The following is a 20,139-nucleotide window of genomic DNA, read 5'->3' as shown; positions in this document are numbered from 1 at the left end:
CTCATGCTAGCCGTGGTGCTTTGAATCAGTTTGTTTATATCAACTATTTTACTTTTCATTTTAAATTTAAGTGGGAAGTAAAGTCCAGTTAGGAACTTACAATGCTAATAGGTCTAACTCGAGCAAACGTGAGACCCGCTGCATTGCAAATGCTTGTTTGCACCTAGGAGCGGAATACTTGTGTGCTAGCCTGTTACCTAATTGTTTATCATCATTTCGACTATTTTCAGCATCAGGGAATACAGACATGGGCCCCTTCCCTCAGACATCTTTGCCAGTAATGCAAGTAAGCATTCTTACAAGGTATGGTCTGTGTTTTTTCTTTTACACCTTTCAATCTATGCTATTTATAAATGAACCCACCATTGATACAGATATAAAAGTTTGCATCTTTTGTCTATTATCCCTGTATGAACCTTTTCTTCCTGCTTGCAGGTGTGCAAAATTATTGCACCAACTGTGTAAACGAATCAGTGGACCAGCTGAAGCTTATGGTCTATAGAGTTGTGGTGGAGCAACAAGTCTATCGCCACATAGGCTCCAGCTCACGTCTCTTTGAATTTCCAGGTAATCTTCTCCCAACTAATGCTAAAAAGGGAATAATTATCAGGCTTTAGGAGAATCCCCACCAAGAGTGGCCTACCGGGACATTGAGATATGTGCCAATCGGCCTACCAGAGCCTTTTAATGGCCGTTAGGGGTGAGGCAGTCACTCATAATTTGTTATCATATTAGTAGTTTGGTTACAAACTATGTAAAATACTGAGTGCCCTATAACAGTACCACTGTCGTCATTCCATCTGGCCAAGGCTGTGTTGCATTTGTTGGTGGATCCCAGTTGGCAAGTGTAGTAGTTCATGAAGAGCCCATTTCGACTTGCATTAGTCAGCACAGTTGTTGGCAAATTCTGGTCTCATTTCACCAAAGAGACAATACTCCAGTACTAGGCATTACCTTTACAAACCATCATTTTCAGATACCTTAGTTCAAATTTGAGAACCACAACTCCCAAGATGCCCAGGGGCATTAGAGGAAAGTCAGGACTACCGCAGTGCATCCTTAGTGACATGGAGTTGTCTGGTGATCTTAACCTCAAGTGGAATATAACCTCCTAATCTCTGCCGGGCGTGGCCCCTTCGTTGCAGCCAGTACTCCACTTAATAATTGTGGACCAAAATACTGACCAGATAATGATATATGGGTAAGAACGGGTTTGCTCTACTCAATTCCACAGATGTGTACCCTGACACTATCTTCAATGTATGCTGATGTAGCGTCAAAAATAGTATATCTGTACATAACAGCATTCACCAATCTTATCAATATTTTGGCCCTTGATATTTTGCCCACAATAATCTGTTTGAAAGGATGGTTGACATTACAACCTGCAGGCTGCCAGCGAGGAGTACACAGATCCGCCGGTGTCAGCCCGTGTGCGCACCGGCTTCAGTTCAGAATAACATCGCAAGGAGGTTGCAACAGAAATCAGCCGACCTTCTCTGTCAGCTTCTTCTGCTGAGCCGTCAAAATACGTCAAGGAACCAGGCAAAACAGTGTCAAACTTTTTTCCAAAACAGAACCTGCTCTCGACAAATTAGCGGCTTTTATGCCTGATGCATCCTTTTAAGGCTTTTGAAGGCGAGAACATCAGAGCATTAGAGAGTGTCTCAAAATATCAGTCTCGACAATGAACGCCCAAAACAAACGTGCCGCAGTGGATGCGCCTGAAAGGAATCACGAGGCACTGCAATCCACTCTCAAACCCAATCCATTGAAGCTAAAAGACATTCAAGTGCTGCATATCAACCCGCACTGAGAGCGGTGGGATCTGCTCACATGGGGTAGTTTTGTTCTGCGTTCCCTCCCTTGATGGCGGTTTGCTCCCGCAAGTGGTGACGGCTGGAGCGGTGTCATCATGGAACTAATGGAGTAAAGTCCAAGCGACCGATCCCAGTCATGACAGCAGTTATCACCAAGGAGTTCCTTCAACCTCCAGCAAGGTTGTCCGACCTGGGCTGAGTAGGTTCCATGCCAGAGTTTTAGGATAACCACTGACTGTGTTAAGGAGTTTTATTTAGATGAATTGTTTGCAAATTTGTTACATGTGGAGATACTGAAAATTGGGTGTGGATCTGTACCTATGTTGGACATTCCTGCCCTTTAGTCTTGGGGGACATTTATAGGTCACAAGTTCACGGAAGACTTGTCTTATGCTGATTATGTTTATAGCTATGGTATTTCTTTTAATAGGTGTTGTGTCCTCACAAGACAAAACACGCCTAGGATCCTGCACCTGTTCAAAGACACACCTGACTACCTGTCCAGCCACATCTTCAGCAGGGGAGCAGCTGCCACAAAGGGGGATGAGTGAAGTGTGAAGGGGGAGAGGAGAACTCCCAGTGCCACGTGATCCCATCCCACGTGACACGTTCAGCCAGTCCTGTCATTTATCAAACTATCCGATGCATTCTGGGAGATGAGGAGTGCAAGAGAGAGCAGAATGAGCTAATATTAGGGGGATGTGAAATTAAACCCTAATCCTATGCAGTCGAGTTGCGAAAGAAGCCGTGCTCTGCATTTTCAACCAAGGAGCATAGCTAGGTACACAGCGCTACTGGAAACCAAGGTGGTGGTTCCCAAAACCTGCAGGGGATTTGTGGATCCTGAGACCACAAGACGGTCCTTGGGACCCATGAAGGGTTCACGATTCCCTGAAATAAGAATCATGTTTTTGATATTTATTTGATTTCCTTCTTGGGCCTCCCCACCAATGCCCTCTATTCTTTTTTGCTATTCCCCACACGGGGCTCATTGCGTCGTGTTGGGTAATGCTGACTGCAATCAAACGTTTTTTTGTGACAATCACAGAACAGCAGATTTGCAAATCTACAGGGAAGTCGTAAACTTGCAATAGACGACTGAGGATAAAGCTCCCTCGTCAATACTACGCTTTTATTTTTGGGGGGATTTATGAATCCACAGTGCTTTCGGGAATAAACGGCTCTGAGATCGCTATAATTTAACTTCTTCAAGGTCCAGACTGGAGCAATTTGTAAATGTTGTTTTCATAAAAACTAATGAACAGGTTTACGCGAAGCCAAGGAAGGACTCCTTTAGTAAAGTTCTATTTATAAGCCCAGTTTTGTGCAATTGTGTATACGACAGTTTTTATGCATATGGGACCAAATACTCCTACTGGAGTTAAAATGGAAAATGTCATTTTTGAAACCCCACCCCATATGTTTTTTTAAACATATGCATCTGACTGTGTGCAGCGGGGGTTGGCTGTGACCATATCTTGAGCCCAAACTACCGCTGTCCACCCAGCCCCACTGCACTGGTCTTTCAATGTGCACAGTGTGATTTGGCTGCAGGCACTGCTCTAAACCCACCAGGAGTGTATCATCCACAATGTGCAAGGGCTGCATTTGTTAAAATGTAGTTTACAGAGGTTCACAGACCTTGCCTTGAAGTGCACAAACCCCTGCAGACTCTTGGACCCTTGCTGGATCTACTGTGAGGTTTGTGGACCTGGTACTGGGACCATAAACTCAACTGGAGGTCCATCGAGCGTACAAGACCCCTTCCCATGGTTATGTTGACTGTTTTCCAGGGTTCGCCACATTTGGAGTCTACAAAATCAGCCCCAGGGTTTGTGAAGCCTGTGATGGAAACTATTTTTTTTAAACTACAATTTTTTACAGTCCTTCATGACCACCCCTAGCACCTCCTTGAACATAAGTTTCTTGAAAACTTTTTTACAGCAAACAACAAAAAGCACACTTTTTGAGTAATATTATAACTTTCTGCCAATTTTGGTGTAATTTTGTTAAGCCTATTTTCTTCTAGCTGTGACAGAGTTTCTAATGGGAATTTACATAGGAACTTTACGTCCCCGGTATCTCCTTAGGCATGTGTGAATTCAGAATCTGGATGTTGTTGTGCAGAAGAAGCAGGTGAGTTTATTATTTGGCAGTCTTGGGGGCCGGGCAGGACCTTCTGTGATCTGTACTAGTATGTTATTTGTTGTTGAAATGGTTGAGGTGTTCACCCGCCAGGTAGGTGCTCTGTGAGGCATCCAATGTGCTTTATGATTTTGTATCAATCTTTGTATCCATCATTGCTGCAGTGTTCCACTGTGTTTACTCTTCCCATGTAGTTTCAACTACGGGCATGTCATGCTCTATAAAAGAAAAATCAAATCAAATTGTATTGGTATTTTGAACAAAAAAAAAATAGTATAAACAAGTGGAAAAAAAGAAAAACATAGGAACTCAGGACAATATTATGAGTTTGACGGTCCCACCGCAGGACCGCCAAACTTGCGTGGAGGATACCATTGCCATGTGGTGACCCACATTCCCCCGTGTGTATTGCAATGTTCCCGCAAGGCTGACTGATGGAAACATTGTAGTAGGTGGGAATTTGGCTACGAGTAGCACACAGCACCCTCAGAATGACCACTGTCTGCAAAGCAAGCAGACAGTGCGCCTTCCGGGGGCCCAGGCCAGGCGGCCCCCTGTAGCCCCCGGCACAGGCTTCCTGCCAGCCTTCTCATGGCAGGGACCCCACCATAAGAAGGCTGGCGGAAAGCTGAGCTGTAATCAGCCAGGCAGCACTGAACTCTGCGCCGTCCTGGTGGAGTACAACTCAGACTGCCCTCGGACTGTCGGAAACCTTGTTCCCAGTAAAGACAACGGTCCCCTGGTGGGTCCACCCACCAGGGCTGTACTATGATGGTCGGACACCTACAGTTGCGGCAGTCCCACCGTCACCGCAAGGCTGGCAGTGCTTGGACGGCCATTCTCATAATGAGGCCATCAATGTTTTGGGGACCCCCCCTTTCTTCTGATGCTCGCTTGATGGATCATCCCAAAAGTTTCCACAATCCAGATCAGGTGAATTATTTAAATATATATATATATATATATATATATATATATATATATACACACACACACACACACACACACACACACACACACACACACACACACACACACACACACACACACACACACACACACACACACACACACACACACACACACACACACACACACAGATACATACATATGTGAGTGTCTGTGTATAGTACACTTGCAGCAATAGCATCAATGTTGTTAAACAGTTTTTGTCTTATTAATAACTTTGGCAGCATTCAACGAATCTGCATTAAGTTTTCCAAAAGAAAAGTACTTCCACTTTGGGGTCGTCATGTCAAGTATCATGCAGATCCATCGAGCAAGGGCAAAGAAAAAGGGGGAACCCTAAAAGTGCCATCACCCTTCTCATTTCAACCCCAAGGGATTCTTTGCTCTTCCATATAGCAAAAAGACTGTGTGGAATTACAGCGGTTTTCGCAAGAAGGTAGAATTTTACTCAAGATAGTGGCTTTTTTTTGGTTTGGTGAAAATCCATGGAGTAGTTTTTGAGAAATGAGCAATTAAAAGATGTTTGGAATAATTGGGAAAATGATACATTTTAGAGGTATTTGGTCCATTAATACAAGGAAGAGGGAGATTTTTCTTCTGTTGTACTCAAGGGTTATGCATCTGTTCAGGCTCATTGGCAAGGGATCCTGGCAAGTTAAGTGCCATAAAGGGGACCCCGTAGCAATCAATCCAATCAATTCTTAGAAATCATACAGAGCACCATTTGTCAATATGTGTGAATGTATACATTCATATATGCACTTATTATGAGGTAGCCAGTGTACATCAATGTTTTAAATCCATGATTCTGTAGCCGGAATAGCATCCAATGGAGTCTCGCTCTTGTGCGGGTGATATGTGCTGTGGCAACGCTTTGACCTTGTTGGGTATTGGACAGAAACCGTAAGGTCGAGGTTTTTTTCAGAGTGGTAACCTTATATAAGTGTGGGACACTAGACAACATTGGCAGGACCCATGTGAGAAATGGATAAGGCTGCAATATTTTAATTGTTTCAAGGTCCGTGGATTTAAAAGAAATGAAGAATGTAAGCCTAAAAGGCTCAGATGGGCCATCATGCATGGCATGAAACTCTGCTCCGCGTGGCCAATGGCAAGCCAAGAAGTAACGCCATGTTCTGCTCTCTGTGGGGCTTATTCTTCTGCCTCAAGCTTTTGCTGCGAGCAGAAGACGCATATGGGAAAGACAAAGGGAGAGAAAAACGAAAAAGCGTCAGAATGGGAGAGAGAAGGAAGCTGCTATAGTGTGTTTAAGGGGCAGGGAGAGGCTTTAAATGGATTGAAGAGGCCCGAGATGGCTTCGGGATTACGCTGCCTCAGTATTCCGTGTTCACACATTTAATTGCAGCAGCCGTGTGTCTAAGAGGAGGGCTTTGGGCACCGCACGTTTTTATTTACAAATTAAGCACTGATGCCCTGGATCCCCCAACGCTGGACAGGGATGACTGTATGTGCCCCACACCCCCGGACAGTACTCACTCAGCAGGATGATGATGCATATCAAGATGGCAATGATGGCACCGGTGCCCAGCCCCGCCGCGGCCACAGCCCCGATGGTGGCACAATCGCCGTTCTCGTCACATGGGCACACCTTGACTTTGATGATGGAGGTGTTGAACATGGGTGGGTTCCCGGAATCCGTCACTATCACTGGTACATCATACACCCCCGCCTCCATGTACGTGAGCTGTAGGTTGAGCTGTGCATATGTGCCTGGGGAAGAAAAAAAAAGATTAAAAAGAACAGCAGAGGCTTTAGCCACATCCCACAGAGGCACAGGCGACAACACACACATCCACAACACGTTTAGCAAACAAAGCTGACCATTTCATCGCGTTTTCTTGTATGTTGGATAGTGAGAACTGATTTGCCGGTCACTGAGTGGTAGAATTAAGGGTATAGACTAGAAACAGGTTGGAGGTGGAAAGATCAAGTGGGTGAAGTCTCCAGGAATGCAGATTTCTCGTACCGTGCACAAGTGCCACCGTCTCTAAGTATCCACCAGAGAGGGTTCCTTCTGTGCACTGCTCACCAACCAATGCCAGCTTTTCACACCACTCACCGGCGTCAGCTTCCCCCACCGAGCACCTGAACGCACGGCCCTGCTCTGGAAGTGAAAAAGAATTCCAGGGCAAATAACCATGTAATGCTTGGCATCTCCCAGACCCCAATCCCCCGGGTCAGATTGGGACAGAGTCAGCAGTTCCGACGTGGAAAGATACACGCTGTGCAGGGGTGTGACGCAGGCCCGGGTGGGAGGGGGCACCAACCCTTCAAAGGGGCCCCATTCAGCCCAGAGTCAATGAATATCTGTGAGGTGTGGGATATTCAGGGGTCCTCATCACATTCTGCAAGGGGGGGGCATCATTTTGCATTCCTCCACTGACGCTGTATGAGTGCTTTGTAAGGGATGGGAACCTGCATGCATTTGTACTTGTTGTAGGCAATGTTTGTGCTAAGAACAGGGAAATCCAAAGTAACCCCAAACTGCTTTTAAACCAGCCCACAAAAAACACAAAACGCGGCCCTCACTGACCTGGAGGCCAGTCTGTCCCCGTCGATACAAATGGCTGTTTTGTGACTCCCAAAATAGGTGACTGAGCAGGGACTGTGGGCACGTAGTTAAGGGTGTAGGTGGAGAGGGGCTTGGAGGAGGCCACACACACTACGTAGGTGGCAGCAGAAACGACAGGGGAGAATAAGGAAGCCATTTCAGTTGCATTAATAGAGCCATTGTGGAGCACACAGATGCTGAGGGATATCTAGGAAATGACATTACTCTAAGATGGCATGAAACATCTCTTCCTCCAATGAGGCAGTGAGTCGTCCTGTAGGGAGTCTGTGGGGAAGGCGCGCATGCATCAGTTGTGCTCCTGGAATCAGAGCGCTACGGACTGCACTAGCATCCCACTGGTGGAAACAACCACCGATCAAAGCAACACCACAGCCACCTGTCCGCCACAAAATCAAGATGTCAGCAACCACTTCCCTCAAGAGGTAAGGACAGAGGGGAGGATGTGAGCACAGATTTCTTTTAAAGAGGAAAATCTACATGTTAGCTTCATGGCTCGAAGAAATAGGTTAGAAATTAATCAGAAATGACAGAAAATTGTCGATATGAACAGCCTCCAAGTTTTTAAACTAGATGAGTCTTCGTGGAAAACTTATGCCCTTAATAATGATGGCGATCCTGCCTCTCACTAATCAAAAAGGAATGTCTGCAGCCATGGTACATTTCCAGGTAACCCCAGACTCTAATAAAAATTACCCCAATTTACACTGTAATATCTCTATTCTGTGCATGCAAATTTATCTCAAGTTGTTACCCCGAATATCTGGCCAGGATCCAGTCTCATGGGCCAAACGACGCCAACTTCTAGTCACAGAAGGGGGGTGTGCATCGGTAACACCTCGGCCGCTAAGCAGCCGACTCCTTTGTAGTTTAGATGGATGGAGTCAACAGTTCTCTGAATGACCCCCCCAGGCTTGGACCCAGCACATTCACACAACACCTGCCAGAGCCATAGCTCTTTTCCACTAAGGATTAAACCAGAATGGGAAAAATAATTTCCAAAAAATGCGTTCAATTCATTTGTTATTCTGTTGGTAAAATAGTCATAAAGTACATCTACATTATATATTAGATGTATATATATATATATCCACAAGAAAATACTCAATAAAGAGCGTGCGTGCAATCGGGGACGTTTAAGCAAAGTTTTAATTATTATAATACAATCACCAGCCCCAGCTGGGGCTGGTGATTTTATTATAATTAAAACTTTGTCAAAACGTCCCTGAGTGGTGCTTATACTCTTCATTGGGTATTTTCTTGTGGACGTATGATGCCAGTAGCCGCACCTGATGGGAAAGATCCAGAACAACGCACCCGGAACCACGCCTGCGTTGTTCAGGCAAGCGGAACAACGCTCGCCAGAACAATGCAGACCTTTTTCTCTGCCTTAACCACTCATATACTGAACAACGCACTGGTCGGGTTTTTAGGGGTAGAGCGGGTAGTCGGGGTAATTTTTTATGTGGAGGGGTTGGGGTAAAGATGTTTTTAGGGCGGATAGGTTTTTAGGGGTGGGGGTTGGGGTAATTTTGTATTTAGGGCGGGTGGGAGGCTGGGTTTTTAGGAGCGGGGGTTGGGGTAATTTTGTATTTAGTGGAGGTGGGGCAGGTTATTAGGGGTGGGGGTGTCGGGGTAATTTTGTATTTAGGGCGGTGGCAGGTTTTTAGGGGTGGGTCGAGGCAATTTTGTATTCAGGGCAGGTGGGGGGGGTCGGGTTTTTAGGGGTGGGGGTTGGGGTAATTTTGTATTCAGGACAGGTGGGGGGGTTGGGTTTTTAGGGGCAGGGGTGGAGGGGTTGGGGTAATTTTGTATTTAGAGCAGGTGGGGGGCAGGTTATTGGGATGGGGTGGGAGGATCAGGGTAATTTTGTATTTAGGGTTGGGGCAGGTTTTTAGGGGTGGGGCTTGGGGTAATTTTGTATTTAGGGCGGGTGGGAGGCGGGTTTTTAGGGGTGGGGTGTTGAGGTAATTTTGTATTCGGGGAAGGCGGTGGGTTGGGTTTATAGGTGCAGGGTGGGGGGATCAGGGTTATAAGGGGTTGGGTAGTTTTATTTTTGGGGGAGAGGGTCAGATTTAGGGCTCAGGGTTGTGTGCGGGGGTATCTGGGTAGTTTTTTAAGGTGGGAGTCGGGGTAATTCTGTTTTTAGGGGCGGGGGTCCGGGTAGTTTTGTTTTTAGGGGATGGGTTGTTTTATTTTTGGGGGTGGGGGGAGTCTGTTTTAGGGCTCAGGGTGGGTGGGGGTGTATTGGGGTAGTTTTTAAGGGTAGGGGTACTTCTGTTTTTAGAGTGGGGGATGGCATGCGACAACCACGCATGCCGTTTCCACACGTCATTACTAGACATGCGTGGAAACAATGCGGTCGTTGTTCCGACCACGATGTTCAGGCATGCGTGGTTGCAGCATGCATGATTACATCATACAACCGCACCGGATGCTACGCGCCACTCCCAAAGCAGGCAGCTCGGTCGAAGCACCAGGAGAGCAATGATATATATAAATTCACTGAAAGAAACAAAGGTTACAGGGGCGTTATAGTTAGGTTTGGAATTTACTTGTACAAAACCATAAAGATTCAGCAGTTATAGTTAGTTATTTCAAGTAACTATAACTCTCGCCCCCCATGCACAGTTTTTTCTTCAATAATTTGGCTGCTAATGTTTCATTTATATTTATAATAATGACGTTATAGAAGTCGTCAAGAGTGCTGTAATATCTGGGGGAATTATCAGTGCATGATGAGGGCATGAGTTATAGTGATTTTAGGACACAAGTTATAGTTACTTGAAAAAACTTTAACTATAACTGCTGAGTTTCTAAGGTTTTGTGTGAGTTAATTCAGAACCCAACTATAACGTCCCTGAAACCATTGTTTTTTTCAGTGAATTTCCATGTTTTTTTAGCACACACACATAAATATAAGCAGCGCTGTGCATGGCCAAAGGCCATGCGCGACAAGGGGCGGTCAACCCTCATGCATGCACCTGAACCCAAGCTGTGCTCAACCTTTGGCAGTGTGCAGCATGAGTTTTGATGCAGGGTGTGTTCCCCCACCCCCCAATTTCTCTCTGGAATTGTGAATCCAGCCCCAGATTAGCAAATTCGGAATCCGTGGATCTGCGGATCAGACTGAAAAAAATAACTGGGCAATTTTGCCCACAAGGACCCCTCTATGTTTTCTATGGGGTCAGGATATATTGTATCCTCACCCCATATGTGTTTTTTCACTCATCTTCTCCAACCCTGAGCCGATGTGACAAACGAAATGGCAGCCACAACTTTTCTGTCAGGTTGTGGCCATCCAATCGGGACCTTATCTTCCCCCAAACCCGCGATTCCAAATCCGCATATATTCTGCATACATCTCACAAATATAAGAACTCGATTGCTCAGTAGAGGAAATCACTACTCAGGTTACTGGCTAGATACTATCCTACTTAGTACGTGCATGCAAAGCTAATGCATTGTGTAAAATGGCCTCAATGCGAGAGTGAGAATCAATAAGCCAACAGTCTGTCGCTAAGTGCCTGCACAAAGATTACATTAGCAAACATATTTGTAATGAGCAGTTGTAAAGAGTAGAACTGTCCTCGCGACGCATCAGAGCCTTGCTATCCCATCTTATAGTGCTCAAGACTAAATAAACATGTCCACGTAATTACAAACCACTCAACAGGCACACTTAGCTCACTTCTAAGAAACCTTCTTATTCAGAAAAGTAGGCAACTGAAGATCTAGGTGATGGTCATTAGTGGTCCAGTGGGGAATCTACGGTCTTCGGATCAAGAGTGAATAACTTTGCTACTAGTCTGCAGCTCATTTTAACTGCATCTAAAGGTAACAATATCTCAGCTAACAAATATACTATTTCTCAGCCTAACCACTAGTCCAATTCTCAGATTACTTACTTAACCGAATTTGAACTACCCCACTACCTTAGATTTCTACTTAACTACCAGATTATATCACAACTTAACCCCTAGACCGTATTGCAACACAATCAAATGTTAGTCTAATCATCAAATTACAACTCACCTTAACCACAAGACAACTCAAACATGTCCCATTAAGTATATTTTAAGTAAGCCACTAGGCCGCATCTCTATTTATCCATTGGATTATTAAGCAGTTTACCCACTAAATGACATTTCAAAGTATTTACTGGACAGGATTGCAACTTAACTTACTGTCAACATAATCACTACAATATATGTCTCGCTGAGACAGTTACTGTAGCCTAGAACATAGCTCTTTTAACTAGGGATTAAATGAACTGGAAATGAGGATAACTTAGTGTTTGGCGCAGTTTACAGCACCGAGCTTGTGTCCTTTAACACAAGAGTCTTTAAATATGTATAGGTCACAGGTTAACTCTTACCATTGATGCGTGTGATGGTCCAGTTCCTCTTGGCTACGGACGACGGTGGCAATTCGAAGTTGAAAGGTAGGCCGTTGGGCTTTCGGTCGGCGTCGGTGGCTGTGATGGTGATGGCGTGTGCATTGGGCCTCTCACAGATCTGGGCTTCCTTTGGTATGAGTTCTGGAGCATTGTCGTTGATATCAATGAGGTAGATCTGCAGCGTACCTGTGCCACTGGCTGGAGGCACACCTGTGTGAGGGAAGAAGAGACGTCATTGGGTGGCCTCCCAAGAGACACAGAGACTCATCAGCAGGGGTCCTGTCAATGGGTCAGAGAGGCATCATCGGGGGGACTGGGGTGACAGAGAAGCATTAGAAGGGAAGCTTGCTTCAGGGGCCGCTGAGGGGCATTTGCAGGAGGCCCTCCGGGGTCATAGAGAGGCATCCATAGGGGGGCTTGCCTAGGGTGACAGCCATTATCAGGGAAGCCTGCCTAGGGGTCAGAGAAAGGCATGTGTAGGGGGGCTCCCTGGGTCATAGAGAGGCATAATTAGGGGGCTGCCCACTGGTCACAGAACGGCATTAGCAGGGAAGCTTGATATAGGGGCATTTGCATGACGGCCCCTGGGTCGCAGAGAAGCATCAGTAAGTGGGGGGTGCCCTGACAGAAAGGCTTACCAGGGATGTCTGCCTAGGGATAGCAGAGAGGCATCATTATGTGGGCATACCCTGGGGCCGCAGAGAGAAATGTGCAGGGGGCTCCCTGTGGTCACCAAGAGACGTCAGCACTGGACCTTCCCTGTGGTCACTGAGAAGTATCAGCAAGGGGCCGGTCCACGAGGCACTCGCCAATAGTCGCAGATAGGTGCACGCGTTGAGTTGTCAACATTCAGAAGAGCTGCTCACAGCTGTGCTCAGGACACTACTGGTCACTCATGATAAGAGTAAAGTGCATCTTTGACACCCTGGGGATCAGATGGTGCAGCAGGAATCTGTGTGGTTTGACTAATATGTTGGTTCATCCAAAACCGTGATATATGAAGTTCACAAAATTATAAATAGCATACTTCCTTACTAAGACAACCTCCTATAAAGTTTACAGACTGTTCTTCAGATCAGACGCATCTAGCACCTCAATGTGTCCCTGATTAAATTGGGGGAGGTGGGAGGAGAGAGGGAATGCAAACAACTTCCTTTTCTTGATAAAGCGGTTGTTTCGGATTCTTGATCTCGCCTCTTTTATTTTCTGTGCACTTTCCTACGTCCGACATCCTTATAACATTAAGTTCTAAAGATTTAATTTCTTGGTTTGATAGAGAAACCAGAGATCCTCTGACAACCATCGTCGGGGACTATTCTGGTTGAAGAGAAATGTACTGATCACAGTTCGTGTTTTTACTGTTTTTTTTATTTTTATTTCTTTATTTCTTATTGAGGTTATCTTGTCTGCTGACATGTTTTCACAATCCGAATAGTTTCTCCATGGCATGACTGCCTTGAAGTTTTGACATTTTATTGGCATAGATTGATTAATTTTGTTAACTTGGACATTGTATGGATTTTGAAATATGCTGTTTCTATTTTAATCGCCTATCTTGTTACGAGATATCCACCGTCTTGGTTTATTTATTTCTTTGTAGTAGATCCTTAAGATTCTTAGGTTTGCCACCAGGGCACTGTAGTATAAATGACAGACACCGAGCATGCTGCCACGGACTTAATATCCTGAGAATTATACCCAGAAATATAAAATCTCACAATATAGGAGATGAAACTAGAGTGAATCTTTTAAGAAGTTACTCAGTCCACAAAAAATAAAAAAAATAATTGCGAAGCCAAATAAGGACATACTGTCAGTTGTTTAAGAAAGCCTTCAGACTGTGAAGCGCGTGTTGGCTGACAATCATCTGAATTACATCAGTAAAAGAGGAAATGGATTCGCACTATAATTATGAAATGTGATCAGTAAAAGCATCACTAACCGAATGAAGAGGAAGATTGTGAAGTGAAATCTAGTATTCTCCTCAAACCCAGATGATCACCTCTCCCTCTTGTTTTGACATTCTGCTAATCATTCCCCCCCACACCTCCCCATCTGGTGAGAAGGAGAAAACTAAGGGGCAGATTTATTGCTGCCCCTAGTGCAGCGCCACTTTCCCTGCGCCCCTTAGCACCCCCCCTACTGCCAGCATGTGTGCGCTGTATTTAAAATACGTCGCACCATGGTGCAGGGTAGGGGGCAATAGTGACGCTATTGATGTACTCTGCAGGAGTAGCACAAAAATGTTGGTGGACTCCTGCAGTGTACGTAGGGACCCATTCTAAATAATGGGAGCTCCCTTTTAACACCTGCTCTGATCAGGCGGTAAAAGTCCCGTAATCAATGGCGCAAAGAAATCTCATAGATTTCCTTCTGCAATTTTTCGGCCTCCCTAACGGGGGAACGCCTGTTTTGCATACATTATGCCTGGCGCAGGCATAATGTAGTGCAAAGGGTTACAGAGTGGCGCAATGCATGCATTGCGCCACTCTGTAAATACAGCACAGGAATTTCGGCCTCAGGCCACATTAACGTAAAAAATAATGATGCTAGGGTTGCTAGGGGCTCATAAATATGCCCCTAAGTTACTGATCAAAGTGCACCTAGACATGGGTATGCACTGAGTGTGATACGTATAATGGTATCTCATCCTGGTCATGGAGGATGTCTCAGAAGAAAATGAAACACTGCTGGAAGACAGCCTTTCAGTTGTCATTCCAAGGTTCACACACACTTCATCCCCTTCTTGTATCTTCATATTGCAATATCACTAGGAACCCGTTGCCCTCTAATGTTAGGATTTATGACTCATTTGAGTGCAGAGATGGCTGGGGTGGATACTGGACGACTGCACTAGGCATTGTGGGGGATTCAGTAAAAGAGTGACATCACTGACTGTGATATGGGGTTGAAATCTTGTGCCTCTGAGACCCTAGGATGTTACATCAATCCTAGAGGATTCTCCCAGTATGCCAGTTGTGCACTGCATAACTAGCATGAAACACGCGTCTCGTGATAACCCCTGGAATGGAGCTGTTGGAACTGTTAATCAATCTCCCAGTGAACTATCTGGACGAACAGTTTTCCGCCCCTGGATTCACCAGGCGCCCCTACGTAGCTGATACTTAACTTTAAGTCAGAACATCCTCTGGACGCTTGACATGACCCCACGATGTAGAAGACTTGACAGCTCCTCAGTTTCTGACAATAAATACATACAAAACTAAGGTTGTGGTTTTTTTTTGGGTGGGAAACAGATAAACTGCTGCCCTAATAAGAAATGGGTTCAATGTGTAAAGTCTGCTCTTCCTTACTGTGCCAGCTGAGATCTTAAAGACCACCACTTTTACCAGATGTTTTGAGGCAGTGACCAGGTATTCTGTCAAGCTGATAGGAGGTGAATATCCTTGTGGCAAGCTTGCCTATGACATTGGTGCCAACAGCATTTTTGGGTAGTGGAAACTGTTGTTTTAAGATGTAAATAAGTATTGCTTGTCAATCAGAGGTTGTCTTAGCTCTGATCTCACTACACACACAGAATACATAATATACTATCAGTGTCACAATACTGAGTGGCAAAATATTGACATACAACAATATTAAGTGCAGCATATCGCCTACCACTATGTTAGGAATGTAAGTATAGATTGTTAAATGTAGATTTTTTTAAACTCCACGTCTATGTACCTTGAAGTTATGGATGGATGTGGAGTTAATAATAATTGATAACAATAATTGGTTAAACACCATTTATTTTCTATTTCCTTTGCACTTTTTCGCTCGCTGTGCCTCTTGGAGGCGAATGACCTTGATGAAGTCGGTGATGGCAAGGCCCGATGAGCTGAATGAATATAATGTCCTCATCGAAGGTGCAGTCTGTCGTTTTTTAAGAAGTTGAGCCCACACACATGCTGTCTTTAGGTCCTGCATCGGGTATCACAGAGCGCGGAGGCTGGCTAAGGAGAGATGGAAACCCTTCCAACAATGCTCCTTTCCTGGTGTCCAGTTCCCCTGCTGGAAGCAGCAGAGCCATCAGGCCAGACTAACGGGGGATGGATTTACTGGTTTGGTCTAGGCTCCCAAATGTATTCAGGTACAAACTGCCAACACACATGCTTACGTCAAGAGCAAACATGCTTCTACTATGTCAAATGTCACTTTCAAACAAAGTGTATTTCTTTAACACGCGGATGTGATTTATCTTAATACTTCAGAATATATCACTGCACTGGGAGGCATTTATTAAAAGTAGTGGTTTTAACACAGAAACGTAAAAATATTCTATGCTTCCTTTGCCGTAACAACAATGTTACAAGTGAAATTGGAGGCAAGTCAGTTGTCGGGTGCACCCGTGATGTCATGAGTACCCCATAAGTGGCCTAGATTCTTAATATAGATCAAGCAACATTATGGTCTGTTACCCAAAAGGTTTCTTTCCTCAGTGCACTTCCTGAAGTCACACATTTAAAGGTACTCGCACTTATGATAATAAAGAAAAGGGAAGCTGGGTGAAATAAAATAGTTGCCTAGGATCACACAATATGTTCAATCTGGGAAGCTGGGAGAGACACCTATTTTCTAGCTTCACACTGTACAGTACAACTACTAGATGGGTATTTCTTTCTCTCATAAGTTTTACATCAAAGGTCAATCAATCAATCACAAACTTTAAAAGCGCATTACTCACCCATAGGGTCTCAAGGTGCTGAGGGGTGACCTCAGAGATCAGTCAAACAGCCAGGTCTTGAGGTCATTCCTAAACTGAGACAGTGATGGTGACTGTCTGATGTCACTGTTTTGTCATTAACTCCTGGTGCATACGGTTAGAATGTAAGGGCAGACAGATGCCACGTGAACGCTCCGCTCGTTTTGGGATCGAGGGTTCATGAGGACCTCGAGGTGAGCCATGCTTGAGATTTCAACATTTGCCCACTTTTAAGACCAGGCCTGGGATTGTGCAGTGACTTTTGAAGATATATGTGATGCACATACAGGATCCAATGCATGAATCCAATTGGGCCCCTGTCTTGCACTCATGCCACAACAGTATGCTGCCTGCAGGGCTTTAAGTGGATTGGCTGCTGCCCGGTCTCAAGTGGGGCAGTAATTAAAAACTTTAAAAGGTGTCCCTATGGAGTCCTGAATTCATGTCCTTTACCAGCTAAAACAAATGCTTGAAGTCTCAACAACACCAGTAGAAAGCCTTGGAGTAAGCCATAGCAACGATGCAGCCCTTGTTATATTACATTTTAATTTCTTTTTGCATTTCCTAAGAGTACTGTTTTTGCATATGCTGTGTTTCTGTAGTTTTTTCATAGAACATATGACTTCCATGTGAACTGAGTTATTTCTAGGCGTCTAAGTAAGTTCTGGCTGTGAGTGAACGTTCATGACGGGACAAGACTGAAAGCTCCGGGGATGAGTCCGAAGCCAATGTCGCTTTTTTCCTCACAGTGCCTGTCGATGTGACACAAAGGTGTTCAGATTTCATGCAGGTGCAGTCTCAGCCACTAAACGGCCTGGTCTCTCTGTCGCATCTTAAGCCTGGTCTGCTGCTGTTGGGTATGGACTTGGTCTAGCCTGCTGCCCTGGGCCTCAGCACCACATTGCTCTGAGGAGGAACTGGAGTGGAGTGAACAACACAGTCCACACTCTATCAGACTCGCACCCCTATAACATTACTGAAAGAGCTGTGGCCCTGCTCATGTCAGCACGGTTGCCCTTGAGCTGGATTTTAGTTACTGGCGGTCACTTTTTAGTCGAACAAGGCAAGCACTGGGATAGTGAGAAATCCTGAGCTACGGCCATATAATAAAATAATATATATATAAGATATATTTTTCTGAATCTTATCCAAAAATCAAAATCTAAAATCAACCACAAAATATACCAAGTACAAAGCAAGGCAGCTGCAGACTGAAAACTGAATGCTAAGGAGGCTGCTGCATCAGCTCCTAGTTTAGAAATGTGAATTTTACAGAAAAATGCAACTCGACTCGAAAGTTTTCACGAATGCGGTAGAATCAGCTTTGATGCAAGCATACTTGGGGGCCGGGGGGCGATCCCCGCAATCCACACACAGTAATCGGCCACCTGCTCCGAGGCCGGCCCGGTCTGCTAGTTTGTCCTCTGAGGGGGGTTGAATGTCAATCTTCTCTTCTCCAGAAATCTGGTAATCGCCCCTCTGAAGAGGACGCCTTCTTGCAGCGCTAAAAGAAATGGTTTCTAATCCTCCGAACATTCCCCGGAATGCTTTTCGAATCGCAAATCGCAGACATGAAAGGCAGAGAGGGAGAATGGGCATCAGCGCCTTCGAAAATAAAGGATTCTGGGCCTTTGATGGGATCCGCGATGATGACTCGACGCGTAAACTCTGCGTGAACTCTTGGCGGATCGGACTGACCCAGTTAGAGCTGCAGCCGCGCTTAGGAACCCACAATAGCCGCCCGTTTGATGCCACAAGAGGCTAAGCACATCACAGGAGTTCTGCGAAATGAAAGCTCTGGACCGGAAATGCAATCTGATTGGTCAACAAACTTTCCCAACAAGCCTGTATTTGGTACATCTTTGCACATTCGAGGACTTTTGTGCACCAACCCAGGGCAAATGCTGGGTTCCACTTGTGCAAGCCTGGACCCTGGATGCCAGTCCTACTGCTCTGACAGGTGGGGATAGAAAAGAGGGCCTTTCCTGGCCGGCAAGAGAGGAGCAGGGTTGCCTCTGCAAGGAAAGGAGTTGTCCTCTTCGAGGGAATGTGTGCAGGACAGACTGGAGAATCCCTCAGGGGATCCCTAAGCGAGCATGGAGGCAAGAAACCCTGGCAGACAGGCAGTCTAGAGGAGCAAAGACCAGGCTTTGTGCGCTTTGTGAAGCTGAAAGGAGAACTGGTGGCTCTACAGTGACACCAGCTCCGGGTATCTGCAAAGTACTTGTGGAACCCCTACCTCAATCTCTAGATGACGTCATGCGGCGTCGCGTGGAGTCGGGCGATTGTGACGTCATCGTCGACGTGCAGAGCTAGAAGAAATTTCCATCGAGGCTGGCGCGAGGGGAGAATTCTTTTGGCGAGGAATCCACAGGTAGGTGTATCCATCAGAAAGACTTGCATGGTCTGGTGTCCTGTTCCACTGACTGGAGTTCAAAATCATTTCAACCATCTCTGTAGCTCTTCTGGATTTATATATGATCTTCCTTGTATTAACTGTTGTACTTAACACCAAAGTCCACCCCCTCTAGGAGTTAGTGATGCTGTGAAGTCTAGTAGGTAGCAATGCTTTTTAGAAATCCTGACTAAGACTGGTAGCTTGAGAATTCAGTCCTCATAAATATGAAGTACATTATAGTTCAAAGAAGTTCCTGAGAAACCTTTATTACTCTGCCCAGGTAGGGGGAGTCTTTTTCCGGGTAACCCTCACCAGACATTTCCCTACATGCAATGCACCATGGGATAACACCACACAGCAGGTGCCAAGTTCCAAAATAGAAATGGAGGTGAAAGACGGGGGCAGGTAGCACCCCCCTTAGCAAAGCAAAGGCGGGTGGCACCCCTTCAGCAGAGAAAGGGAGGGGGTTTCCTCTTTAGCAATAAAAGGAAAAACCTATACAAGAGTTCAGGAGGGTGAAAAAATGGGTGACAGGCCATTGGCGGCAATCATGTCTACAGTAGCAGGTCTGTGACTCACACTTTTTCAGGGCACTTACGAAGCCGCTCTTACCAGAAGTAAACAAAGCAGTTCTGCGGAGGAGTAGCGCATACAAAAATGTACAAGGAGGTCTGGCGGTGAGACATGGATGGCAGGTGGTGCAGACGTCAGGAAGGTGGGGATTTCAGCATGGGACAGTCACTGGGCAATTGCGTTTGCCAGGGCATCTCACCAGTGAGAAGCCCTAAAACCACCCAGGTAAAACCTAAAAGCACTTGGAACTTTAACTGATGTCAAAAATACCTGACCTGTGCTGTTCTAGGATGCTGGAACCTGGCTCCATGGACAACTGTGGCTTGGGCATCAGTACTCTGAAAGGACTATGAACGGGCCCATTGCCTTCCGTGGGTTGGATCTTCTGAGATTCCTTGTTTCTGTGGTGTATTTCGGAGGCAACGAGTGTTCTTTTTTCATCTGTTGTGCTGAGAACTCAGAAGTTTAGTCTGCCACCCTGTGAGCTATCAAGCCTCCCTCTCAGCACAAGTCAAGACACATCAAAGCAAATTTTGTACA

General features: G+C 45.5%; 1 protein-coding gene across 2 annotated transcripts in view; it reads right to left on the bottom strand.

Annotated features, from left to right (window-relative positions):
• The window catches only part of CDH4 (cadherin 4), a 1,524,317-nt gene that overhangs the window by 41,372 nt on the left and 1,462,806 nt on the right, over window positions 1–20,139 (bottom strand). For both annotated transcript variants that reach the window (XM_069243136.1, XM_069243137.1), the window contains exons 12-13: window positions 11,903–12,133; window positions 6,432–6,665 (exon numbers count right to left, since the gene is read on the bottom strand). In XM_069243136.1, the coding sequence (XP_069099237.1) occupies window positions 6,432–6,665; window positions 11,903–12,133 (465 nt within the window). The remainder of the gene's footprint in view (window positions 1–6,431; window positions 6,666–11,902; window positions 12,134–20,139) is intronic.

This window comes from Pleurodeles waltl, chromosome 7, assembly GCF_031143425.1.
Source record: "Pleurodeles waltl isolate 20211129_DDA chromosome 7, aPleWal1.hap1.20221129, whole genome shotgun sequence".
NCBI classification, from domain to species: Eukaryota; Metazoa; Chordata; class Amphibia; order Caudata; family Salamandridae; genus Pleurodeles; species Pleurodeles waltl.
This window is presented reverse-complemented; position numbering and strand designations above follow the sequence as displayed.